Source organism: Mauremys mutica, chromosome 17 (genome assembly GCF_020497125.1).
Source record: "Mauremys mutica isolate MM-2020 ecotype Southern chromosome 17, ASM2049712v1, whole genome shotgun sequence".
Taxonomy (NCBI): Eukaryota; Metazoa; Chordata; order Testudines; family Geoemydidae; genus Mauremys; species Mauremys mutica.
The window spans coordinates 9097441-9123803 of record NC_059088.1 but is presented as its reverse complement, the minus strand read 5'-3'; the positions used below and the strand labels follow the sequence as shown (position 1 = coordinate 9123803).

Genomic DNA, 26363 nt, shown 5'->3' with positions numbered 1-26363 from the left:
TCCAAGCAGCATTTGAGTCGCCTGCTGGTCCTCTTGACGCCACCTCTCCTCCCGTTCGCTGTGTGAGCGCTGGTACTGAGAGAGGTTCTCCCTCCACTGGCTCTGCTGGGCCGCCTCAGCTCGGGAGCAGCCCATACGTTCAGCGAATATCTCGTCCTGTGTCCTTTTCTTTCGCCGCCTAATCTGCGCCAGCCTCTGTGAGGGGGATGCTGGGGCAGGTCGGGAGACAGTCGCAGCTGTGTGATGGGAAAAAGGGAGTGAATTCCTTACAAAGATACATTTTTGTGAACAATGAACACAGTCCAGTCTGTCTCTGTGAACAAGACCATGCACAGCACCTATCTCATGCGCACTCAGGACAAGTTTGAATTTTCGGCCTTCGCATTCATTGCCTGGGGTCTTGCACTGGAGATCAGACAAGCGGGGCAGGACAGCAGAATCCGTGGAGCAGGCAGGCATGGTAAGCCGTAGACTTTTGGCTGCTTAAAACTTAATGTATAGAAGTGCCCTCCTGCTGCAGGCAATCCGGAAAGCATGAACTCTGCCCCTGTTCCACCCCCTCGCGGCTGTCCCCGGGAAAGATCCCTGTATGCTGCCCCTCTGCAGCCTCCACCACGTGGCTGTAAACCGACGCTTATTGTTATGCAAAGGAACAGTGAAGCATTCCCAATACTAACATTACTCTAATTACCCTAATTCAATGCAGGAGTCGCCGAGCGAGATCACCCTGAGGAGGATCACTGAAAGAGATAGAGAGCGCATGCTGCGTGAAAGCCAGCACAAACCAGGGGCCTATGCTGCCATGCTCGTCGAGGCAATGCTCCCAGAGTACCTGAGGATAGCCTGGCGCGGAAAAGTGTCCTACCACGGAGCACCCAATCAGGCAGCTCTCCCCAGGAACCTCATGCGGAGGATTTTTGATTACCTCCAGGAGAGCTTCATGGAGATCTCCGAAGAGGATTTCTGTTCTATCCCCATATATATTGACCTTCTTTTCGCATAGTTAATATTCCTGTTCTGTTAGAAATAAATGTTTACATGTTTAAAGCACTTACCGACTGATCCTTCCCTGATTCAGGGTCCGGGTTAACGGCCGGGGAGGGTTGGTAGGGGATCTCTGTGAGGGTGATGAAGAGATCCTGGCTGTCGGGGAAATCAGCGCTGTAAGCACTGTCGACTGCCTCGTCCTCCTCATCTGCTTCCTCATCTTCCCCGTCTGCGAACATCTCCGAGGAACCAGCCGTCGACACTATCCCATCGTCAGAGTCCACGCACACTGGTGGGGCAGTGGTGGCAGACCCACCGAGACTGGCATGCAGTGCCTCGTAGAAGCGGCATGTCTGGGGCTGGGATCCGGAGCGTCTGTTTGCCGCTTTGATTTTTTGGTAGTCTTGTCTCAGCTCCTTGATTTTCACACGGCACTGCGTTGTATCCCGGCTGTATCCTCTGTCTGCCATGGCTTTGGAGACCTTCTCGTAGGTCTTTGCATTCCGTTTTTTGGAGCGCAGCTCCGAAAGCACAGACTTATCATCCCACACAGCGATCAGATCCAAGACTTCCCGGTCAGTCCATGCTGGGGCCCTCTTTCTATTCTGAGGGTAGGTCTATACTTACCCGCCGGGTCGACGCGTAGAGTTAGACTTCTCGGAGTTCGAACTATCGCATCTAATCTAGACACGATAGTTCGAACTCCGAACACGCTCCCGTCGACTCTGGAACTCCACCACCGTGAACGGCGGTGGCGGAGTCGACAGGGGAGCCGCGGACTTCGATCCCGCGGCGTCTGGACAGGTGAGTAGCTCGAACTAAGGTAGTTCGACTTCAGCTACACTATTCGCGTAGCTGAAGTTGCGTACCTTAGTTCGAACCCCCCCCCTTAGTGTAGACCAGGCCTGAGATTGCATGGACACCTCTGCTGGAGAGCTCTGCATCGCTGCCAGTGCTGCTGAGCTCGCCCCGATGTCCAAACAGGAAATGAGATTCAAACTGGCCAGACAGGAAAAGGAATTCAAATTTTCCCGGGGCTTTTCCTGTGTGGCTGGTCAGAGCATCCGAGCTCGGACTGCTGTCCAGAGCATCAGAGTGGTGCACTGTGGGATAGCTCCCGGAGCTATTAACGTCGAATTCCATCCACACCTAGCCTAATTCGACATGGCCATGTCGAATTTAGCACTACTCCCCTCATCGGGGAGGAGTACAGAAATCGAACTAAAGAGCCCTCTATGTTGAACTAAATAGCTTCGTTGTGTGGACGGGTGCAGGGTTAATTCGAATTAACGCTGCTAAATTCAACATAAACTCCTAGTGTAGACCAGGCCCAAACATCAGTACTGGCCACTCCTGGCTGGTATTAAACTCCCCAGGTTACAGCTTCTCTCTGACCTTGGCTTGGTAAACGCTGCCACCACCCAATGCAAAAACCCCCTTGGGCCCAGGAAGGAGCACTTGGGAATTCCTCCCTGTGGGGCACCCTCAAGCCCTCTCAACACCCCCCCCCCAGGGAAGAGCTGAGAAAGAAAACAAAGGAAATTAGTGGTTGCTACCAGCTCATCAAACAACATGTGCACAGACCTGTTAATAGGCAGCAGGTTTAAAACAAATAAAAGGAAGTTCTTCTTCACGCAGCGCACAGTCAACTTGTGGAACTCCTTGCCTGAGGAGGTTGTGAAGGCTAGGACTATAACAGTGTTTAAAAGGGGACTGGATAAATTCATGGTGGCTAAGTCCATAAATGGCTATTAGCCAGGCTGGGTAAGAATGGTGTCCCTAGCCTCTGTTCGTCAGAGGGTGGAGATGGATGGCAGGAGAGAGATCACTTGATCATTGCCTGTTAGGTTCACTCCCTCTGGGGCACCTGGCATTGGCCACTGTCAGTAGACAGATACTGGGCCGGATGGACCTTTGGTCTGACCCGGTACGGCCTTTCTTATGTTCTTAACACCGAAACTCCAATCCTGTTCTTTAAAAAGGTCAATTTTATTCGAAACAAAAAGAAAGAAAATACATCTGGAACTTCGGCTTTTGCTAGTTTTTAAAAGAGCAATTCCAAAAACCAAGCACCCGGAATAGCTTCTTGGGGTTCAGCTTAAAGGTTACAAGCAAACAGAAGCGCCTGGGGTTAGCACAGAGAAGTCCACAAGCCAAAATAAAGAAAGAACCTGATCGCGTCCACCTGGACATTCCCTGTCCCAATGAGCCCTGCTAGGCAGGGAAAATAATGTTTCATACCTGGTTCAAAGCTTACCCAGCATTGCTGCTTATAGCTTGGCTGCTCCAGTCCCCGCAGCCAAAGGGAAAGTTTCTTTCCTCATTTCAAAAAGTTCTACCTTCCCACTGGCTCTTTTGGTCAGGTGCCCACTTCCTTTCCTTTACCTGGGGGACTTTTTAACCCTTTACAGGTAAAGCAAGTAGAGACCAGCTACCAAGAGGCATTTTACAGCTAACTGGCTCGCTGGGTGTAGGGCCGGCTCCAGGCACCAGCTTATCAAGGAGGTGCTTGAGGCGGCCACTCCGGAGCGGGGCGGCACTTTCAAGGATTCGGCAGCATTTCGGCGGAGGGTTCCTCACTCCTGCTCGGAGCGAAGGACCTCCCGCTGAATTGCCGCAGATCGCGATCCCCCAACTTTACTTATCACAACTCGCCCCTACGTTTGGGGGACCTGGGAACAGAGTGTTTAAATGGGAGGTTTCTCCATAATGACACCAGCCAGCCACAGGGACGTGAGCTAACGCCGGCTTTGGGATATTATAGGATGGGAACTTCTGCAGATGTCTGAGCACAAGCCGGCCATGGCAAGGAATTGACGTGTCTGAGAATAAGCTGAGATCAGTAACATCCTAACCTACAGGAGAAGGGACCCTGACATCGGCAGGGTGAGGAGATACAGATAAGGAGGAGGGGAGAACCCCCTACTGAATAGGCATTAGGCACAGTGACATGGGAATAATATATTATAAAGTTGTACCCCAACCTGTGGGCAGGAGGCGAGCAAGAGGCAGCGTTTGGGGGGTGCCCGGATCACGGCCCCGGGTGATGAGGAGGAAGGTGCTGGTGAGGAGGAAGATAATGACTAACATTTCCGGTTGTTCTGCAAGGGGCGGTGCGAGAACGGGACAGCTCACATGTATTACTGCTGTCCCCCTTCCTGGGCTGGAGCATTTGGGACTCTGCTAAACGAGTTGATCAATGATTAGAAACACAGAAGTTTCCTCCAGTGCGAGGGCTGCGACCGGCCCCCTCGGGGTTCCCAGCTGAACAGCAATTTTAATGACACTGGGACGGATCTAGGAACTAGAGGCTGTCAGACCTCCCAGCGAGCACTGGGAATTTGTGAATAATCAATAGAATTAACGTACGATTCCGAGCTCGGGCTGCAACGCGCAGGAATCAGGTGCTGCGTGGGCCGTGCCGGGCGGGGTCAGGAGAGCAGCTTCACCAGCAGCAGCCCAGTCAGGCCAGGCAGGTAGAGGGCAAAGGAGAATCTCCCCAGAGCCGGGGTGGCCCCACTGGTGGGTGTTTTCTCCGCAGGTTTGGAGGTCGCCTTTGTGAACGTGAACACAGAGAGTGCAGAAGCCAGGCTGATTCCCACTTTAATCACTTTTGTGGACGCTGTAGCACAGCCTTTTGCAGCAAATGTTGATATCTCTGAACCTGATGGAGAAAATCAGCCTGTTATTGGGGGGGGGCAGCTCTGGTAGCTTCTCTGCCCCCAGAACCTCTGTCTCCGCCATCCAGCGGTTCCCACCTCTGCCTCCCGTTCCCACCCCCCGGTGCTCTCCCTGCTCTCGCTGTAACCGGCCACGGCCGGGCGGGCGTCTGGTCCCCTCCTGCCTCCCCCGCGCCCCTTTCTGCAGCTCCACACGAGACTGAAGCTGGAGTTTGGAACCAGCTGATCGCCCGGGGGCGGCTCCTTCCCCAGCGCACGGCCCCCCGGGGAACATGCTCAGGTCAGGGCTGACAGAGTTACTAAAAGTGGGGGGGCCATGAGGCCCTGCCCCCTCCATGGTCCCGCCCCACCTCTCCTCTTCCCCTCGGGGCCCTGCCCCCCAGCCAAGCTGGAAGCCGTTGCAGGGGTGGGGACCCTGGGCCTCTCCACCTGCCCAGGGTGGAGGGACTGAGAGCAACCCCTGGCCCGAGTCCCTGCCCTCTGGGTCCCCTGCCCAGGGCAGATGGAGGGTGCACAGCACCTCACAGCTGCTCAGGCTCCAGTTTCCAGCCTGGCCGGGCGGCAGGGCCTCAGGGAGAAGAGGAAGGGAAGGGGGCCAGGCCCGTGGTGAAAAGTGAATGGCCCAGGCCCAGCTTTCACCATCCCCTGCAGCCCCGACCGGGTTCGGTTCAGTTATTTTATAAGCACCCCAAAGCGCTGGGGGTCCTGGACACACACTGAGAACAGGAGCTTCCGCACTGAGCAATAGCTTAGCTCCACCTTAAACATACCGGGGGTGGGATCTAGTGGTTAGAGCAGCATGGCTGGGAGCCAGGACTCCTGGGTTCTCTCCCCAGCTCTGCATCATTGACATGACAACCCTTCCCATGGCAAGTACTGTGTTGTCATAACTCCAGGGGCAGGGCGGCATCACTGGGAGGGGGGAGCTGGTCTGGAAGGGAAAACTTCCCAATTCCTCACTCCTTCCCTCAGGCCAAAATCCCTCTTGGTGGCTCCCAACCGCCCAAGGGCTCAGCACAGCCCGAGGGTCTGGGAGACTCTAGGGGCCTGTCTACACTACAGCTTGGGTCCATATGTCGCTCAAGGGTGTGGAGAAGCCACGTCCTTCAGCAATGTAAGTTACGCCATCCGGTGCCCACTTCCCGCTGACGTCCCCACTGCCGCTCGCGGAGGTGGATTTATTGTGCGGACAGCAGAGCTCTCTCCCGTCAGCACAGAGCGTCTTCACCAGATGCGGTACAATGGCGCAGTGTAGACTGGCCCTAGGTTTCACCAGCCCTTTGGGGAGTTCCTGAGGCGTGAGATTCCCAGGGCAGCTCCCGCACTGCAACCAGCTGGCAGAATTTACCTTTCTGTATCGTCCCAGCGAAATCGATGCAATAGGTCTCGTCCCCTGTACAAGGGGCGATGTGGCTGTCACAGGTATCGGCGCTCAGAGACAAGCAGGTTGGGCACTGCAGCCCGTTCAAGGTGGTGCTCCCCGTGGGCACTGAGAACCGAGAGAGAGACATGATTACCGGGTGGGTTAAACCTCGCTGCCCTCCATTGCCTGAGCATTTAAAGGTCCCTATCCCCACCCGATGTCATCCGTCTGTCACACGGCAACCTCTGAAACTGGCAGCCGATCGGTTCCAGAATTTCTTGGCGTTTTCTAGGCACCCAGGGCCAGAAGCCTGCTGTCTTTGAGAGAAATCGGACCCCCCTCTCCCGCCCACCCAGGCACACACCTCGACAGCTGATCAGCCCAGCCACCTCTGCGATTGTCTCAGATCAAACCCCCGGTCAATGGACCCACTGACACCCCATCTCCGCTCTGCCCAGCATCCCCAGGGGTGTAACACAGTGACACCCAGAATGACCCATCTCCCAGACAGAAAGGAGGATAGTGGCGGGGGGAGGTGGAAGGGGGTGAAGGGGGCATATACACAGATCTGATATGGGGGGGAATGAGGGAAGGGAGGCATGGTGGGTTCTCTGAATCCATGGCAAGGAAGGGAAGATTGCAATAAAAAAAGTTGTCCCCAATGAATTCCATGAACTTGTTGGACAATCTGCCCAGCTGTGTTATTTTCCAACCGATCTCTGGGTGGCTGAAGTCCCCCATCACCACACGTCCTTAGACAGCTGCAGCGGCACAGCAGCCAGCAAACAGAGCTGTAAACAGGGGAGTTTCACTGGGAGTTTGTGGGGGAGACTTAGACCTAGGCAGAAGAACTAACAGGCTAGTGAAGGCAGTGGGTGGTGGTCTGCCAGTGTTCTGGTGCCTGTTGGGGGTTTGTTTTGGTTTTTGTTTCTTTGACTAACAGTTGTTAAGTGGGAAGCCTATGATCGATACAGAGGCAGCAGTGAAAGACACAATGAGGATGACCGGATGTGGAAGCTGCGGGATGTACATGATCCTGGAGGGGGTACCTGAAAAGAGTTTCGTCTGCATGAAGTGCCGCCTGATAGAGCTGATGGAAGAAAAGATCCGAGGACTGGAGATGCAGATGGAAACTCTGGTCGAGTTTAGAAGGGGGGTTGAGCGGGTGCTGGAGCAAAGACATGAGGAGGCTGAAGGGACAAGCTCAGACTTCCAGATGGAAGCAAGACCAAAGAGCTCTGAGGAGAGACTGCTGGGTGAGGAAAGTGGACGGTGGAAGCATGCGACTAAGAGAACCAGGCAGAGGAAAAGATGGGCCAGTGAAGGAGCAATAGAGCTCAGGGACAGGTTTGCAGAGTTGGAAAATGAAGAAGGGGCACAGCAGGTGGTCGCTGAAGGTGAGAGGGTGAGGAAAAAGAGGAGAGCAGCTAGTCCTATAAGGAGAAGGGAAGAGTCAATGGAGATGACACCAAACATGAGCCCCAGAAGAATACAGGATGGGTTGCGGAGGATTCCAAGGGAGAATAGGAATAGAGAGGACTATGGGAGCAGGGGATAGACCGGAGAATCACACGGTCACCAGGAAAGGCAGGTCTACGTGATGGGGACTCCTTACTGAGAAGAATAGACAGGCCTGTAACTAGAGCTGATCCGGAGAACAGAAGGGTGAGCTGTCTGCCAGGTGCTAAGATACGGGATGTGGAGCTGAGGCTGAAAAGGATCCTAACGGGAGCGGGCAAGAATCCATTGATTGTCCTGCATGTGGGAACGAATGATACGGCTAGATTCTTGCTGGAACGTATCAAGGGAGACTATGCCAGGCTGGGAAAGACACTTAAGGAAATCGAGGCTCAGGTGATCTTCAGTGGGATTCTGCCTGTTCCTAGAGAAGAGCAACAAAGGTGTGACAAGATTATGGCGATCAACAGATGGCTCAGGCAGTGGTGCTATAAGGAGGGCTTTGGGATGTACGGCCACTGGGAAGCATTCATGGACAGAGGACTGTTCTCTCAGGATGGACTTCACCTGAGTAAGGAGGGAAATAGACTTCTAGGATGGAGGCTGGCACAACTGATTGAGAGAGCTTTAAACTAGGAATTTGGGGGAGATGGTTGGGAGATGTCCAGGTAATCTCCACGCCAGAATTCAACATTGAGAGGGAAGAAAACAAAGTAAGAAAGGATACAGCCATGGGCAGAAGAATGGAGATAAGGAGGAAGGGTAGTGTAGATACCAGTCTAATAGGTGATACTGGTGGTAGAATGTGCCTAATTGGGTAAAGAATGTCAGTGAAGCCAAACGGCAAAAATTAAGATGTCTGTACACTAATGCGAGGAGCCTAGGTAACAAAATGGAGGATCTAGAGCTACTGGTGCAGGAAGTGAAACCGGATATTATAGGGATAACAGAAACAGGTGGAATAGTAGTCATGACTGAAGTACAGGTATTGAAGGGTCTGTGCTGTTTAGGAAAGACAGAAATAAAGGCAAAGGTGGTGGAGTAGCACATTGTATGTCAATGATGAGGTTAAATGTAAAGAAATAAGAAGGGATGGAATGGATAAGACAGAGTCTGTCTGGGCAAAAATCACACTGGGAAAGAAAGCTACTAGAGCCTCCCCTGAGATAGTACTTGGGGTGTGCTACAGGCCACCGGGATCTGATTTGGATATGGATAGAGACCTCTTCAATGTTTTTAATTAAGTAAACACTAATGGGGATTGTGTGATCATGGGAGACTTTAACTTCCCAGATATAGACTGGAGGACAAGTGCTAGTAATAATAATAGGGCTCAGATTTTCCTGGATGCAATAGCTGATGGATTCCTTAATCAAGTAGTTGAAGAACCAACAAGAGGGGATGCCATTTTAGATTTGGTTTTGGTGAGTAGTGAGGACCATATAGAAGAAATGGTTGTAGGGGACAACCTCGGTTTGAATGATCATGAGCTAATTCAGTTCAAACTAGATGGAAGGATAAACAAAAATTGATCTGGGACTAGGATTTTTTATTTCAAAAGGCGTCAAGTATCAGAGGGGTAGCCGTGTTAGTCTGGTTCTGTAGAAGCAGCAAAGAATCCTTGCATCCGACTGCTTGCATCCGAAGAAGTGGGTATTCACCCACGAAAGCTCATGCTGCAAAACTTCTGTTAGTCTATAAGGTGCCACAGGATTCTTTGCTGCTATTTCAAAAGGGATAACTTTAAAGAATTAAGGAAATTAGTTAGGGAAGTGGATTGGACTGAAGAACTTGTGGATCTAAAGGTGGAGGAGTCCTGGAATTACTTCAAGTCAAAGTTGCAGAAACTATCAGAAGCCTGCATCCCAAGAAAGGGGGAAAAAATCATAGGCAGGAGTTGTAGACCAGGCTGGATGAGCAAGCATCTCAGAGGGGTGATTAAGAAAAAGCAGAAAGCCTACAAGGAGTGGAAGATGGGCAGGATTAGCAAGGAAAGCTACCTTACTGAGGTCAGAACATGTAGGGATAAAGTGAGAAAGGCTAAAAGCCATGTAGAGTTGGACCTTGCAAAGGGAATTAAAACCAATAGTAAAAGGTTCTATAGGCATATAAATAAGAAGAAAACAAAGAAAGAAGAAGTGGGGCCGCTAAACACTGAGGATGGAATGGAAGTTAAGGATAATCTAGGCATGGCCCAATATCTAAACAAATTCTTTGCCTCAGTCTTTAATGAGGCTAATGAGGAGCTTAGGGGTAATGGAAGGATGACAATTGGGAATGAGGATATGGAGGTAGATATTACCACATCCGAGGTAGAAGCCAAACTCAAACAGCTTAATGGGACTAAATCGGGGGGCCCCAGATAATCTTCATCCAAGAATATTAAAGGAACTGGCACATGAAATTGCAAGCCCATTAGCAAGAATTTTTAACGAATCAGTAAACTCAGGAGTTGTACCGTACGACTGGAGAATTGCCAACATAGTTCCTATTTTTAAGAAAGGAAAAAAAGGTGATCCGAGTAACTATAGGCCTGTTAGTTTGACATCTGTAGTATGTAAGGTCTTGGAAAAAATTTTGAAGGAGAACGTAGTCAAGGACATTGAGGTCAATGGTAATTGGGACAAAATACAACATGGTTTCACAAAAGGTAGATCGTGCCAAACCAACCTGATCTCCTTCTTTGAGAAGGTAACAGACTTTTTAGACAAAGGAAATGCAGTGGATCTAATTTACCTTGATTTCAGTAAGACATTTGACACGGTTCCACATGGGGAATTATTAATTAAATTGGAAAAGATGGGGATCAATATGAAAACTGAAAGGTGGATAAGGATCTGGTTAAAGGAGAGACGACAACGGGTCGTACTGAAAGGTGAACTGTCAGGCTGGAAGGAGGTCACTAGTGGAGTTCCTCAGGGATCAGTTTTGGGACCAATCTTATTTAACCTTTTTATTACTGACCTTGACACAAAAAGTGGGAATATGCTAATAAAGTTTGCAGATGACATGAAGCTGGGAGGTATTGCTAACACAGAGAAGGACTGGGATATCATACAGGAAGATCTGGATGACCTTGTAAACTGGAGTAATAGTAACAGGATGAAATGTAATAGTGAAAAGGGCAAGGTCATGCATTTAGGGATTAATAACAAGAATTTTAGTTATAAATTGGGGACGCATCAGTTGGAAGTAACAGAGGAGGAGAAGGACCTCGGAGTATTGGTTGATCAGAGGATGACTATGAGCCGCCAATGTGATATGGCCATTAAAAAAGCTAATGCGGTTTTAGGATGCATCAGGTGAGGTATTTCCAGCAAAGATAAGGAGGTGTTAGTACCGTTATATAAGGCACTGGTGAGACCTCATCTGGAATAGTGTGTGCAGTTCTGGTCTCCCATGTTTAAGAAGGATGAATTCAAACTGGAACAGGTTTAGAGACGGGCTACTAGGATGATCTGAGGAATGGAAAACCTGCCTTATGAAAGGAGACTCAAAGAGCTTGGCTTGTTTAGCCTAACCAAAGGAAGATTGAGGGGGGATATGATTGCTCTTTATAAATATATCAGAGGGATAAATATTAGGGAGGGAGATGAATTATTTAAGCTTAGTAACAATGTGGACACAAGAACAAATGGGTATAAACTGGACACTAGGAAGTTTAGACTTGAAATTAGACGAAGGTTTCTAACCATTAGAGGAGTGAAGTTCTGGAACAGCCTTCCAAGGGGAGTAGTGGGGGCAAAAGACATATCTGGCTTCAAGACTAAGCTTGATAAGTTTATGGAGGGGATGGGATGATGGGATAGCCTAATTTTGACAATTAATTTGGCAATTGATCTTTGATTATCAGCAGGTAAGTATGCCCATTGGTCTGTGATGGGATGTTAGATGGGTTGGGATCTGAATTACCGCAGAGAATTCTTTCTGGGTGCTGGCTGGTGAGTCTTGCCCACATGCTCAGGGTTTAGCTGATCGCCATATTTGGGGTCGGGAAGGAATTTTCCTCCAGGGCAGATTGGCAGAGGCCCTGGAGGTTTTTTGCCTTCCTCTGCAGCATGGGGCACGGGTCACTTGCTGGAGGATTCTCTGCAGCTTGAAGTCTTCAAACCGCAATTTGGGGACTTCAATAACTCAGACATAGGTTAGGGGTTTGTTACAGGAGTGGGTGGGTGAGATTCTGTGGCCTGCGATGTGCAGGTCAGACTAGATGATCATAATGGTCCCTTCTGACCTTAAAGTCTATGAGTCTATGAGTCCTGGGCTTTGCATGATTTTGTTAATTGTTTAAAAAAAGCCTCATTCTCCTCTTCTTCCTGGCTAGCCGGTCTGTAGCCAACCCTACCATGGTGCGCCCCCCCTGGTTTTTCCCCTTTTATCCCTACCCAGAGATTTCCAGTGAGTCCGTCTGCTATTCACATCTCAGCCTCAGAGCGGGTGCAGACACCTTTGCTATCCAAGGCAACCCCTCCTCCCGCTATCCCTGCCCACCCGCCGGGAAGAAGCTGGGCCCCTGGGTGCCGATATCCCACCCGTGTGTGTTCCCCCCCGCACACACACAGCTCTGTGATGCCAGCGATGTCACAGCTGGGATCACTCACTGCTTCAAACGCTGAAAGCGACAGGAAATCACATTGTTTGGGGAAATGGCCAAACGGGTGGTTTTCAATTTTTCGCACAAGGGCCCATGGGAATAGAGTGGCCAGCGATGAACAGCCCCAGGGCTCCGAACCCGGTTTCCAGCCATCTTAGAATCATTGAATATCAGAGTTGGAAGGTACTTCAGGAGGTATCTAGTCCAACCCCCTGCTCAAAGCAGGACCAACCCCAACTAAATCATTCCAGCCAGGGCTTTGTCAAGCCTGACCTTAAAAACCTGTAAGGAAGGAGATTCCACCACCTCCCTAGGGAGCTCATTCCAGTGCTTCACCACACTCCTTGTAAGCTCACCAAAGATTTCACTGTTAAGCCAAGCTGGTCACCTGACATATTTACTATTCTTTCTGCACATCGGGATGGTTTGTTCCTGCACCCTCAATAAGGCTTCTTTAAAATACAGCGAGGACTGGCCTGTCTCCCAACTAAAACCTCTCCAGCACATCATCTAGGATCTACAACCTATACTGGAGGATGATCCCTCATTCTCACAGACCTTGGGAGACAGGCCAGTCCTCGCTTACAGACAGCCCCCCAACCTGAAGCAAATGCTCACCAGCAACTACACACCACACAACAGAAACACTAACCCAGGAACCAAACCCTGCAACAAACCCTAGTGCCAACTCTGTCCACATATCTATTCAAGGGATACCATCATAGGACCTAACCACATCAGCCACACCATCCGGGGCTCATTCACCTGCACATCTACCCTTGTGATAGATGCCATCATGTGCCAGCAATGCCCCTCTGCCATGCCAATGCCTCCCCATTGGCCAAACCTGGACAGTCTCTACACAAAAGAATTAATGGATACAAATCAGACATCAAGAATTGTAACATTCAAAAAGCAGTCGGAGAACACTGTGTTATAATTGAAATAAATATATTTGAAAATGCAGAAAACATGCAAAATTTTTAGATAAATGGTATTCTATTATTGTTTAACAGTGTGATTAATTGCAATTAACTTTTTAATCACTTGACAGACATACTTTAGATTTTAGATACTAAAGGATTGGCACCAGCATGACTATTGTAAGATCTGAGTTATATAGTGACCTGGGTATGTGGCTGGTCCTTTGGGATCAGAAGAACCCTTTTGTTTGATAAAATTGGTTTTCAATAACCACTCATCTTTAAGTCTAGTGTTTTTGGTGGTGATACAAGAACTGGAGGGCCTAAGGAGGCTGCATTGCTGACTTCTTGTTAGCCGGTGCAGTGAGACAGAAGTTTACGTTGGTTGCTGGTTTGGTATATCTCATGGAAGAATAGCCACCAGTTTTGGGGTGTGTCTGCCCTTTCCCCAGCAGCCTGTCCTGAATTTGGTATTCTCCGTTGTGACCCACAGAGGCACAGTGACAAACACCCCAGCTCACTGCTGTCTAATTGTTTGGGTGAACAAACCCTTAAACAGGGCCAGTAAAACCAGGGGCGGCTCTAGAATTCAGGCTGCCCCAAGCAGCGCGGTGCGCTGCGCCGCCCTTTCCCGGTCCCGCGGTGGGTCCCCTCTTCCCGCGGCTCCGGTTGAGCTCCCGCAGGCATGCCTGCGGCAGGTCAACCGGAGCCCGGGACGAGTGGACCTGCCGCAGGCATGACTGCGGCGGGTGCCGTGGTCCCGCGGCTCCGTTTGACCTGCCGCAGGCATGACTGCGGCGGGTACCGTGGTCCCGCGGCTCCGGTTGACCTGCCACAGGCATGCCTGCGGGAGCTCAACCGGAGCCGCGGGACCACGGCACCCGCCGCAGTCATGCCTGCGGCAGGTCCGCTCGTCCCAGGCTCCGGTGGACCTGCCGCAGGCATGCCTGCGGGAGCTCAACCGGAGCCACGGGACCACAGCACCCGCCGCAGTCATGCCTGCAGCAGGTCCGCTGCTCCTGGGGCTCCAGTGGACCTCCCGCAGGCATGCCTGCGGCAGGTCCACCGGAGCCAAATGCCGCCCCCCCGGGAAAGGGCCGCCCCACGCGCCTGCTTGGCGCACTGGGGTCTAGAGCCGCCCCTGAGTAAAACAGATCCATAACCTACCTTCCGGTACAGCCGAGTTACAGTTATTGTCTGTGTTGCACCATGTGGTGTTGATCCGCAGATACGTGCCATTCCCAAGAGTGACAGTGACAGGGTCTTTAACTCCCATATTATAGTCATCTATACAGTGACTGGCGAAGCCCGTGGTCTTTGTCCCCTCTGTTGTAAAGAAAGAAAACAGAGAACAGAACTGAGAGGCTGGGAGGGGAACCTCGAGGTGGAGCAGGGAGGTTATTTTACCTCCGTGTCTGGCCCTGGGGCGACGCTCCTGGGAGCCTGTGCCCGGTTCTGGGCCCCTCCGTTCAGGAAGGAGGTTGGTCAGTGGTCAGAGAAGAGCCATGAGGACAATTGAAGGGTTGGAAAACCTGCCCTAATACGAGAGATGCCAGGGGCTCGATCCGTGGAGCTGAACACAGAGACGGTTCAGAGGTGACATGATCCCCGTCTGCCAGAACCTACCCAGGGAACAAACATTTACTGACGGGCGTCTCAGTCAGGCGGCGGAAGGTCGGACACCGTCCCGTGGCTGGGAGTTGGAGCCGGACAGACTCAGACTGGGAATAAGGGGAAGGTTTTTCACAGGGAGGGTCGTTAACCACTGGGACGATCTCCCAGGGGCCGTGGTGGATTCTCCATCAGGGACAATGTGTAACGCCAGACGGGAGGTTTCTCTCCCAGCTCTGCCCTAGGGATGATCTGGGGCAGGTCTCTGGCCTGTGCTGAGCAGGGGTCAGACGAGATGATCCAAACGGTTCCTTGTGGCCCTGGGGTCTAGGACTCGGTGGCCGTGTCTGCGCTGCAGAGTGAACCCAGGTTAGCCACGCCCTGGGGTGAGCGTCCGCACTGCGAAGCCTCCCGGGGGTTAGATCCACACGGACACCACCCGGCCGGTGCTGCACTAACCCCAGGGCAGCGCTAGGCCTTTGGGGGCATGTCCCAGGGCTCCTAGAGCTGCCCTGAGCTGGGCCGTCCTCTGCCGCGAGTCTCTGCGATGGCATCTGTGCCTGAGAGTCGGGTAGAGCTGGAGCCGGCTGCAGGGAACGTGAGGTTTGAAACATCACCCAGGGCTGTGCAAACCGGCAGGTGATTTCAGTGCAGGAGAAGGGAGTGGGGAGAAGGGCAGGAAAACACGGCTCTGCAGGAATTATGGGAAGGCGTTGGAGGACTATCGGCACCGTGTGAAGTAACCCAGGTTACAGCCGCGTCCCCACTGCAGAGTGGGCGGGTTCCAGCCCAAGTTTAAGCAGAATCGGGGTCTAAGCTGCACCCTGAACTGCGTCAGCCGGGCTGAGCTCAAAGCTCGTATCCACGGAGGTTGCAGGGGGTTGTGGAGAGTAGTAGGGGACGGCGGGGGTGGGGGAGCAGGTTGGGGCTAAACCCCGGGTCACAGCCCACATTAACTCTGCAGTGAAGCCGTATCTTGAGTGGGGGGAAGTTTTAATCAACCCATTTGTCACTGTGGTGGGGAAATTTCCTGAGTGTGGTCGAGGGGTGGGGGGGAAAAGCAGGAGAGAGAGAGAGAAAGAGAGAGATAGGGAGAGATGCATGTATGGGAGATTAGATAGATAGATAGATAATGACAGAGCACGTTAAAGCTGATGCTGTGCTATGCATCCTTCTTACAGGATAAATGGCAGGAATCTTAAATCTCTTTAATTCAATGGAAGGATGAACAAAGCCAGGTCTGTAACTCAGATTTTCAATTCCAAAGAGCAAACGCTGAGAAATGACGGGAACTAGTGAAATCCGCCAGCCTGAAGAGCTCAGGGAGTTGAACATGAAGAAGGTTTGGAATCTCTTTAAGTCAAAGGGGCAAAAACCATCTTGAATTTGCATCCGAAGCAAGGTTAAAAATGTGTTATGCAGGGCTCCAGCCCGAGACTAGCAGCTCAGAAAGGACATTGGGTGTCCAGCAGTGTACAAGGGATCTCGGCACCAATTTCCTGTTTTTAACACGATTCAGAACGGCCATTTTCACTTTGCTTTTTGACGTCCGTTGTGGAGAAGGAAACTCAGTGAATAAAAATAAATAAATAAAGCACAAGGGTTGAAATCCTGGCTGCCCTGGAGTCAATGGGAGATTTGCAACTGACTCCAGAAGGCAGGAAACACCGTAATGTTGCCTGAACAAATCAAGCATCGAGCCCAAACTGAGTGCTCTGTGGCGGGTGACCGTGTTCGTTAATGGACCGTGTTGGGGTTGGGCTTAGCGATGAGGTGAGATGGTGACAGACTGCAGAGTGGGATGTGCCTGGGTTGACCTCAATGTCACCTACCCAGTGTAATATCTTCTGCCACCGCAAAACAGCCACCTGTAGCCTTGTCTACTCTGCAGGTCCTTTGAGCAGTACGGCAGGCGTCCGCTGAATCAAAGCAGGTTTTGCATGTCAGGGTTGACGCTGGAGAAAGAACGAGAACAAGTGTTTCCTTCTTACTGGGGTGTAACAGTGTCACCTCCCTTAGCCCCAATCTTTGCTCCAAACTAGCCATGGGGTTAATGGACCCAATTTCCTCGGCGACACTCAGCAGTTGCACACTTTCAGCCCCTGGGCCAGCGGTACCTGGGGCTCAGACTGGGGACGGGTGAAGGGGATGGTGCTTTTCCCAAGTTCGCCCACAAAATAAGCTCCGCCCACCCCAGATGTGGCTCCCGTTGTGCAGGTATTCACAGTACTGGAGAGTCGCTCGCTTTGCAGCGTGCATTGGCTGAGTCCATTGCACGGCCCCGGGCTCCTGGCAGCCCCCCGTGGCCCTCACACACTCCTCACATGCCCCTCCCATCCACTTCTATTGCAGGGATGCCTGGCTAGCTCCCCCCACACACATCCTACCTCATGCCAGGGGCTCTGTGTGTCCCCCAATCCCCATTCCCCAGACCAGAGCCCTCCATTCTCCTCCCACCATCACCATCTTTCTGTCTGGGAGATCAGCTGCTCAGGGTGTAACATGTTAAGCTCCATGGGGACGCTGCACTGGGACGCTGTTGATGAGCTGGAAGGTGTCACTGTCACCATCAACCGGCTCTGTGACCTACACACAGTCACAGAGGGGGCTGAAAGTGGCTGGGTTGGCCAGACCCAACGGCTCTGTCTGTCCCCGATTTCCCTCTTCCGGTTCTCTCACTTTCCCCCAAATCAATAGGGTTCTGCGCAGTGATGCCGGATTATTGGAATTGGTCGGATGCAGGATTCAGACGTTAGCCTGTTGCACAGAAGCAGAGAAATGCCATTGAGGTGAAAGCAGCCAGGCTCTCCGGGCTGCCAGCCGGCCGGCAGAGGGGTCTGACGGAAAGGTTTGGGGTGCAGAAGCCAGTGTCTTGGCCTATAGCCACGTGGGGATTGATCCCCATTGGGAAGGCTCTGGGATGGACTGGACCCCCAGTTATACAGCCTGGTTATACGGCCCCGAGCCTCTGGGACGTAAAGGTGGCTTAAGGTAAAGCCAACTTAGCCCCCGTCCCTCTGGATCAGCCCAGCCGTGCGCAGTCGGTGCAGAATGGGAAGGATGGAAATCGCTAGACAAAAAAGCAGAACAAAAGGACGTTCATTGTCCCGTGTTCCCCAAATTACCATTGATACAAGTGGCATTAACCCCAGCGCGTGGACACATGCTCTTAGCACCTTTTCTTTTAGAGAGGTGGAGATTTTCAGGCTGTGATGCTGATCTAGTCTGAGCTCCTGCATCACCCAAGCCAGAGAACCTCGCCCAGCCCTTCCTCCATCCAGCCCATATCTGATGGCTGAGCTAGAGCCGATCTTTTAGAACAATGTCCAGTCTCAATGTACAGAGACCAAGGGATGGAGAATCTGCCCACCCCACCCCCTTCTTGAAAAGCTTTTGCCAGGGTTTATTCCAGCTGGGATTTGTTTAAATTCAGCTCCCAGCCATTGGAGCTCATTCTGCCTGTTTGCTCGGTTGGAGAGCCCTCTGCTACTGGAAATTGTTGGCCTGATTCCAGGTTACACTCAATCCCCAAGCAGAGTCATTTATTCCCATATTAAGGCAAAGCCGGGCAGAGGGGCCTTCGTGGGAATAAGAATTCAGGGCAGTGTCCAGTAACGGTGTCCCAGGCCTGGGCGACACTAAACAGTTAGGGTGATATGGCTGTGGCACTCGGGGGCGGGGTTAAAATCCACACACTGAGCACCACAGCTAGACCGGTGTAACCCCTGGAGTAGGTGCAGGTCAACAGGCGAATGCTTCCCTGGGCTCGGCTACCGTCACTCGGGGAGGGGAGCTCCTAGAAGGATGGAAAACCTTGTCCATTGGGACAGGCGACACCTCCACTCCGGGGCTCTGCCAGCCCAGCTACAGCGCTGTGGCTAAGTGGCTACAGTAGCCGTAGTGTAGACAGGGCCCTGTACCCCACCCAGAGCTAATCCCCCATCTCTGCACATGCTGGATGTTCCCCTGCCCTGACTGGGGATCCGTGGGGTGTCCAAGTCCAGAGGGGGTTACCTGGCCACAGCAGCAAGTGACTCACCTTGTGCACTCGTTGTAGCTAGGAGAGCAGGGAGAAGGCAGCAGATGAAGGAAACCATCCTGGTGCTGGGAGGCCCACGGGGCCGGGCTCGGAGCTGAACGGCGTTTCTCAGGACTGGCACAGCGAGCACTGTCGGGGGGAGAGGAGGAGAGAGTCATGACTGAAATGAGGAAGGAAAGGGAGTAACAGCCAAGATTCGGGGCAGGGTGGAGCACCAGGCCACAGAGCTGCACAAATAACAGATCTTTGGTTCACTGGCAGTTCTAAAAGATCGGGGGGGGGGGGGAATTGTTTTGAGTTGGCCCAATTTCCTGTCCAACTGAAAAGCCAAACAAAAATGGTTTTGTTTCATTTTCAAGCATTTAATATTTTAAAATTGGTTTAAAATACAAATTGCCGTCAATTTTGAAACAAAAGGGCACTTTGAGTTGAAAAGAACCAAAACATTTAATTCTGGAAATGTCCAGACAGAACGTTTCCTTTTTTTCACGATGCTTTGTCTAGAATTTCTTTTGTACTGAAACAATGCAGCACAATATGGATACGCGTCAGCAGTGCGTCCTTGTTTCCAAGAAGGCCAACGGCATCTTGGGCTGTATTAGTAGGGGCATTGCCAGCAGATCGAGGGACGTGATCATTCCCCTCTATTCAGCACTAGTGAGGCCTCATCTGGAGTACTGCGTCCAATTTTGGGCCCCCCACTACAGAAAGGATGTGGACAAATTGGTGAGAGTCCAGCGGAGGGCAACGAAAATGATTAGGGGGCTGAGGCACATGGTTGACAAGGAGAGGCTGAGGGAACTGGGCTTGTTTAGTCTGCAGAAGAGAAGAGTGAGGGGGGATTTGATAGCAGCCTTCAACTACCTGAAAGGGGGTTCCAAAGAGGATGGAGCTCGGCTGTTCTCAGTGGTGGCAGATGACAGAACAAGGAGTAATGGTCTCAAGTTGCAGTGGGGGAGGTCTAGGTTGGATATTAGGAAACATTATTTCCCTAGGAGGGTGGTGAAGCACTGGAATGGGTTCCCTAGGGAGGTAGTGGAATCTCCTTCCTGAGAGGTTTTTAAGGCCCAGCTTGACAAAGCCCTGGCTGGGATGATTTAGTTGGGGATTGGTCCTGCTTTGAGCAGAGGGTTGGACTAGATACCTCCTGAGGTCCCTTCCCACCCTGATATCCTATGATTCTAGGAAACTGACACAAACAAGAACGCACATGGCAAAAAAGGGAATTTTATCAAGCAGACTGTTTAGCGAGCACATGGTAAAAATATAAAGGTTGGTTAATAAAAAAACATTTAAAATATTAAACATAAGGGTAAGTTAAGAAAAGAGCATTTTAAAAGTGTGAAATAAAAGAGAAACATGTAAAGAGAGAACAGGGCAAGAAAAGGGAAATGAAACCCCTTTGCAAAGGGCAAAGATAGACAGCAGGTGGCTGAGTCAGAGAGAGATCTTACCCTTGCAACTGTTCCTGGGGAAGGAGGGAACTCCCAGGGCTCACAACCCCTCAGGTTAGTTATCTGCCTTTGGATCGGACCAATCAGATGCTATTCTAGAGCTGCATCATAGAATATATCTTCCTGAACCAATCCTATAGTCTCAAGATTTGTATACAAGAGCCATCGCCCTCCCCTCACTACCCCCCCTTAACTGCCTTATTCTTATCTAAAAAACAGACCCCAAGCATCGTTCCTGCCATGCAGCCCTTTTACATAGGTGCTTTAATAAAGGTTAAAACCATAAACCCCTTAGTAACAAACAGTTTTTAAAAGGTTTTCCCCTATGTTTTAGACTAACACTGGTGATTTTTTAGTGAGGACAATTTGAAGCAGCAGCAGCAAAATCAGTGTCTGTGAGGCAGTTGATCAGAGCTAAGAAGGCTGCGTCTTCCCCCACTTTTTAACAAATACAAATGAAAGTTATATTAAGTTTTGTAAAGGAATAAACACTTTAAAAGAGAAGCTTATATGAAGACAGAGCCCTTTATTTAACTTTTTTACAGGTGTGTTTCAATTAAAAAGAAATGAGCATGCAGAAACACCCCAGAGTGAAAACCACTGTGGCTGTTTCTACATTTTGAAAACAGATATGACTAATTAGGCTAGCCAGTGACCCATGCACTATAGTCTGCCTTAGCAAGGCTATAGGGTCACCCCTTCCGTTTGCTTGGTTTTTTACACAGATTTCTTTCCTAACTTTTTAAATGCTGTAAAATGTTCAACAATGGTGAGATTGCTGTGAAAGACACTTTGTGAAAGTTATAACAAGTATTTTATTCCATTTACTGATTGTAAAAGACAAAAACCCACGGCTTTGTGACTGCATGAAGCTCAGAGATAGCCTGTCTGAAGAACACCCCTTGACTTTCCCCTCCATACTTTTAACACTTGCTAAACATGCAGTGTTTCATTATATAAAGGGTTTTTTTAACATTTAACATGAAAATAAAGGTATTTTTAATATTTAACATGAAAATACAGCATTGACTGAGCTGTAATATAACATGACCTTTTTAAAGGCTATTCTGTATGCAGTGAGGCCTATTTGAAGGATTATGTTTGTTTCTTTTTTAAAAAGTTTAACATGACAAATCAGTATTGCCTGAGCTGTAACAAAACCAGGCCATTCTGAGGGATATTTTGTAGAAGTTTAGTGAACTAAAAAGGCTTAAGATACTAGCCTGTCCTTTTAAAAATAGCATTTTTAAAGTACCAAAACAGCAACTGGGTAAGAATATGAAAACTGGCAATTGAGGGGAGTTTACAGACGTGTTTTAATTAAAAAAAAAATTAACAAAAAATAAACAAGATTGCTTTTAACAGTTTGGATTTATACAAAAAACACAAGAAAAAATTAGCTTATGTAAAAGAAGTTAGCTGTTTATTACCAGAGATAAGAAGTCTGTCCCGTCCGTCCCCCCCACACACACACACATTTTCTTCTTTTTTAATGTTTTTTAAAATCTAAAGTGAGGTCAAACACATTTTTTAAAAAGCCACAGAGCTCATGGCCTGGGGGTAAGAAAGCTGCCCTGAGTTTTGGGGGGAATGTTGATCACTCTTTTAGTGAAACAGTTTTGTAGGCAGCCATTCCGCGTTAGTTGTTGTGTGTTAACACGGGCAAGCGTTTGTCATTCGGAAGCACTTTCCCATTTATGAGGAATTATCTCCCCCATTCTACGACCGATCAGAAATATTAACAAAAACAAACTTAAAGATACTTTGTAGCAGGGCCTGCAAAGCAAGAATTACAATTGTGTAGATCATTATCTTGTCTAAGCCCCGAGAGAATATTTTGTTTTGGTTTGGTTTTATAAAACCCTAGATGCTGTACAGCATTAGATAACATGAACCAGCAGACCAGAGACCTGAGACACTGTTGAAATCAGAGGGGTCATGATTAAGTCCTAATGCAGAGGGCCGGAGGGGGGGGGGGAATGAAAAGGTCCAGCTGAAGCGGAAGACGGTTTGATTTAAGAGGGATTCGGGGGCAGCTTTGCAATGGTCCAGATGCCCCCACAGCCTATATACAGGCCGCTCATGTACCTCTTCTTGTTGTTGACAAACTGTAACCTAATTGTGCGTATACTACGGGGGCAACCTACTTCCCTTTGACAAACCACACAGCCCTTGAACGCCATAAAAACCACACTTCACACTGACAGGTTTCAGAGTCGCAGCCGTGTTAGTCCGTATCCACTTCACACTGTTATTTTCAACTGGCATTTTATTTTACAACACAGCCTGTTTTGTTCCCAAAACACGCTCTGACTTTTAGTGTTCTTTCTTAGCAAGATTTTGTCGTTTGCTGAACGAAGAAAACGTTCAACATTTCGCATTAAGCATTTATCTGTCGGTTTAATGATTTATTATTATTTATGATGTGTTTATGAACGCCCTGGCGGAGCTGAATGTCCCATCTTCCATCATAGACAACGCAGTCAGCAGAGATCTTTTGGAAATGCCTGCAGGCCTCGACCACCAACACCAGTGTGATCAAAAAACACCACTATCCGCTCTTTTTTTTTTTTTGCCTCTTAAAAGGCAAAAATTGGCTAAAAGACCCGAATGGCTCAGTGTCTAATGTTTTTCATGCTTTAAGAAAGCAATTTTACAAATAGTAATGGTTTGCTTTAGAAAACACTTCTATGCTTCTCCAAAAAAAATTAAATATCTATGTGCACTTTCTCTGAATTGGTCATTGTGAAAACAAACAAACAAACAAAAACCGCCCCCCCCCACTCACCTGGGGTGCTCTATTCAGAAACATGGCTCTGAAAGTCATTTCAAGAGGCACCGTCTGGGCTTGTTGAAACACATTTTGAGCGAGCCTAGATTCACTTGAGATTTTACGAAATTCATCACTGTAGTGAGGCGGTGTGGCTCCCCGCCGCCCCGGAGCAGGACGAGCCCGTCCGGAGGCCGGAGTGGGCGGAGCTAGGGAGCTTTGAGCCCACCCCTCAGAGGGTCAGGCGGCGACCCAGAAGTATAAAGGCCGGTTCTCAGAGCTCAGTCGGGCCCCAGACACCGGGGAGACCAGACGCTTCCAGCCTAACCCACGACTGGGAAAACCCTGCGGCCCAAGGTGCAGGCCAGGACTGGCCAGGCCTGCCCTGTGCCCGCTACCTGGAGCTGCCGGGCCCACCCCGCGCCCGCTACCCGGAGGAGCTGCTGGGCCCGTCCCGCGCGCGCTACCCGGAGGAGCTGCCGGGCCCGTCCCGCGCGCGCTACCCGGAGGAGCCGCCAGACCCGCCCCGCGCCCGCTACCCGGAGGAGCCGCCAGGCCCGCCCCGCGCTCGCTACCTGGAGGAGCCGCCAGACCCGCCCCGCACCCGCTACCCAGAGGAACCGCCGGGCCTGCCCCGCGCCCGCTACCCGGAGGAGCCGCCGGGCCCATCCCGTGCCCGCTACCCGGAGGAGCCGCCGGGCCCGTCCCGCGCGCGCTACCCGGAGGAGCTGCTGGGCCCGTCCCGCGCGCGCTACCCGGAGGAGCCGCCTGGCCCGCCCCGCGCGCGCTACCCGGAGGAGCCGCCTGTCCCTCCCCGCGCCCGCTACCCGGAGGAGCCGCCGGGCCTGCCCCGCGCTCGCTACCTGGAGGAGCCGCCTGACCCGCCCCGCACCCGCTACCCAGAGGAACCGCCGGGCCTGCCCCGCGCTCGCTACCCAGAGGAGCCGCCGGGCCCGCCCCGCGCCCGCTACCCGGAGGAGCTGCCGGGCCCGCTCCGCGCCCGCTACCCGGAGGAGCCGCCGGGCCAGACCCGGGCCCGCTACCCGGAGGAGCCGCCGGGCCCATCCCGTGCCCGCTACCCGGAGGAGCTGCCGGGCCCGTCCCGCGCGCGCTACCCGGAGGAGCTGCCGGGCCCGTCCCGCGCGCGCTACCCGGAGGAGCTGCCGGGCCCGTCCCGCGCGCGCTACCCGGAGGAGCCGCCCGTCCCGCCCCGCGCCCGCTACCCGGAGGAGCCGCAGGGCCTGCCCCGCGCTCGCTACCCGGAGGAGCCGCCGGGCCCGGCCCGCGCCCGCTACCCGGAGGAGCCGCCGGGCCTGCCCCGCACCCGCTACCCAGAGGACCCGCCGGGCCTGCCCCGCGCTCGCTACCCCGAGGAGCCGCCGGGCCCATCCCGCGCCCGCTACCCGGAGGAGCTGCCGGGCCCGCCCCACGCTCGCTACCCGGAGGAGCCGCCAGACCCGCCCCGCGCCCGCTACCCGGAGGAGCCGCCGGGCCTGCCCCGCGCCCGCTACCCAGAGGAGCCGCCAGCCCCGCCCCGCACCCGCTACCCAGAGGAACCGCCGGGCCTGCCCCGCGCCCGCTACCCAGAGGAGCCGCCGGGCCCGCCCCGCGCCCGCTCCCCCGCGGCACCGCCGGGCCGGCCCCGCGCTCGCTACCCAGAGGAGCCGCCGGGCCCGCCCCGCGCCCGCTACCCGGAGGAGCTGCCGGGCCCGCCCCACGCTCGCTACCCGGAGGAGCCGCCGGGCCCACCCCGCGCTCACTACCCGGAGGAGCCGCCGGACCCGCCCCGCGCCCGCTACCCAGAGGAGCCGCCGGGCCCATCCCGCGCCCGCTACCCGGAGGAGCTGCCGGGCCCGCCCCACGCTCGCTACCCGGAGGAGCCGCCGGGCCCACCCCGCGCTCACTACCCGGAGGAGCCGCCGGACCCGCCCCGCGCTCGCTACCCAGAGGAGCCGCCGGGCCCATCCCGCGCCCGCTACCCGGAGGAGCTGCCGGGCCTGCCGCCCGCTACCGGAGGAGCCACTGGACCCGCCCCGCGCCCGCTACCCGGAGGAGCCGCCGGACCTGCCTCGCGTTCACTACCCGGAGGAGCCGGGGCCCACCCCGTGCCCGCTACCCGGAGGAGCCGCCGGGGACCGCCCCGCGCCCGCTACCCAGAGGAGCCGCCGGGGACCGCCCCGCGCCCGCTCCCCGGAGGAGCTGCCGGGCCTGCCCCGCGCCCGCTACCCAGAGGAGCCGCCCGACCCGCCCCGCACCCGCTACCCAGAGGAACCGCCGGGCCTGCCCCGCGCTCGCTACCCAGAGGAGCCGCCGGGCCCATCCCGCGCCCGCTACCCGGAGGAGCTGCCGGGCCCGCCCCACGCTCCCTAACCGGAGGAGCCGCCAGACCCGCCCCGTGCCCGCTACCCGGAGGAGCCGCCGGGCCTGCCCCGCGCCCGCTACCCAGAGGAGCCGCCAGACCCGCCCCGCACCCGCTACCCAGAGGAACCGCCGGGCCTGCCCCGCGCTCGCTACCCAGAGGAGCCGCCGGGCCCGCCCCGCGCCCGCTACCCGGAGGAGCTGCCGGGCCCGCCCCACGCTCGCTACCCGGAGGAGCCGCCGGGCCCACCCCGCGCTCACTACCCGGAGGAGCCGCCGGACCCGCCCCGCGCCCGCTACCCAGAGGAGCCGCCGGGCCCACCCCGCGCCCGCTACCCGGAGGAGCTGCCGGGCCCGCCCCACGCTCGCTACCCGGAGGAGCCGCCGGGCCCACCCCGCGCTCACTACCCGGAGGAGCCGCCGGACCCGCCCCGCGCTCGCTACCCCGAGGAGCCGCCGGGCCCATCCCGCGCCCGCTACCCGGAGGAGCTGCCGGGCCTGCCGCCCGCTACCGGAGGAGCCACTGGACCCGCCCCGCGCCCGCTACCCGGAGGAGCCGCCGGACCCGCCTCGCGTTCACTACCCGGAGGAGCCGGGGCCCACCCCGTGCCCGCTACCCGGAGGAGCCGCCGGGCCTGCCCCATGCTCGCTACCCGGAGGAGCTGCCGGGCCTGCCCCGCGCCCGCTACCCGGAGGAGCCGCCGGGCCTGCCCCATGCTCGCTACCTGGAGGAGCTGCCGGGCCTGCCCCACGCTCGCTACCTGGAGGAGCTGCCGGGCCTGCCCCACGCTCGCTACCTGGAGAAGCTGCCAGACCTGCCCTGCACTCGCTACCCGGAGGAGCCGCCGGGCCTGCTGCCCGCTACCCGGAGGAGCCGCCGGGCCCGCCCCGCACTCGCTACCCAGAGGAGCTGCCGGGCCTGCCGATCGACCACTGCCCCGAAGAGCCCCTGGTGCTGGACCCCCCCAGAGGACAACACCCTGACCCAGGTACTAACTGAGGGGGAGAGGGGAAGTAGCCCGGGGCAGCTGACCCCAGTCTGGCTGCAGCACTGCCAGAGCCCATGTCGGTGTGTTGCGGTCCGGATCCCCACTGACGCAGCAGCGGCTCTTCTGCTGCTGCCAGG

At 53.7% G+C, this 26363-nt stretch overlaps 1 protein-coding gene across 1 annotated transcript; it reads right to left on the bottom strand.

The window, feature by feature from the left end:
- Window positions 1-3492: 3492 nt before the first annotated feature.
- LOC123351799 (phospholipase A2 inhibitor and Ly6/PLAUR domain-containing protein-like) lies at window positions 3493-20197 on the bottom strand. Its single transcript, XM_044991441.1, has 6 exons — window positions 20110-20197; window positions 18656-18784; window positions 16449-16571; window positions 14173-14331; window positions 6016-6156; window positions 3493-4651 (listed from the first exon to the last, which is right to left on the bottom strand). Exons 2-6 carry the CDS (start codon window positions 18711-18713, stop codon window positions 4419-4421), a joined length of 714 nt encoding a protein of 237 aa, XP_044847376.1. The 5' UTR covers window positions 18714-18784; window positions 20110-20197; the 3' UTR covers window positions 3493-4418.
- Between the last annotated feature and the right edge of the window lie 6166 nt (window positions 20198-26363).

Excerpts from the sequence above, each read along its gene's own strand:
- LOC123351799 (XM_044991441.1), bottom strand. The coding sequence starts at position 18,713 with ATGGTTTCCTTCATCTGCTGCCTTCTCCCTGCTCTCCTAGCTACAACG. Across the intron at positions 6,157-14,172 it reads TAACTCGGCTGTACCGGAAG|TGCCCACGGGGAGCACCACC; the intron begins GTAGGTTATGGA and ends CTCGGTTCTCAG. Across the intron at positions 4,652-6,015 it reads CGCTGGGACGATACAGAAAG|GTTCAGAGATATCAACATTT; the intron begins GTAAATTCTGCC and ends TTTCTCCATCAG.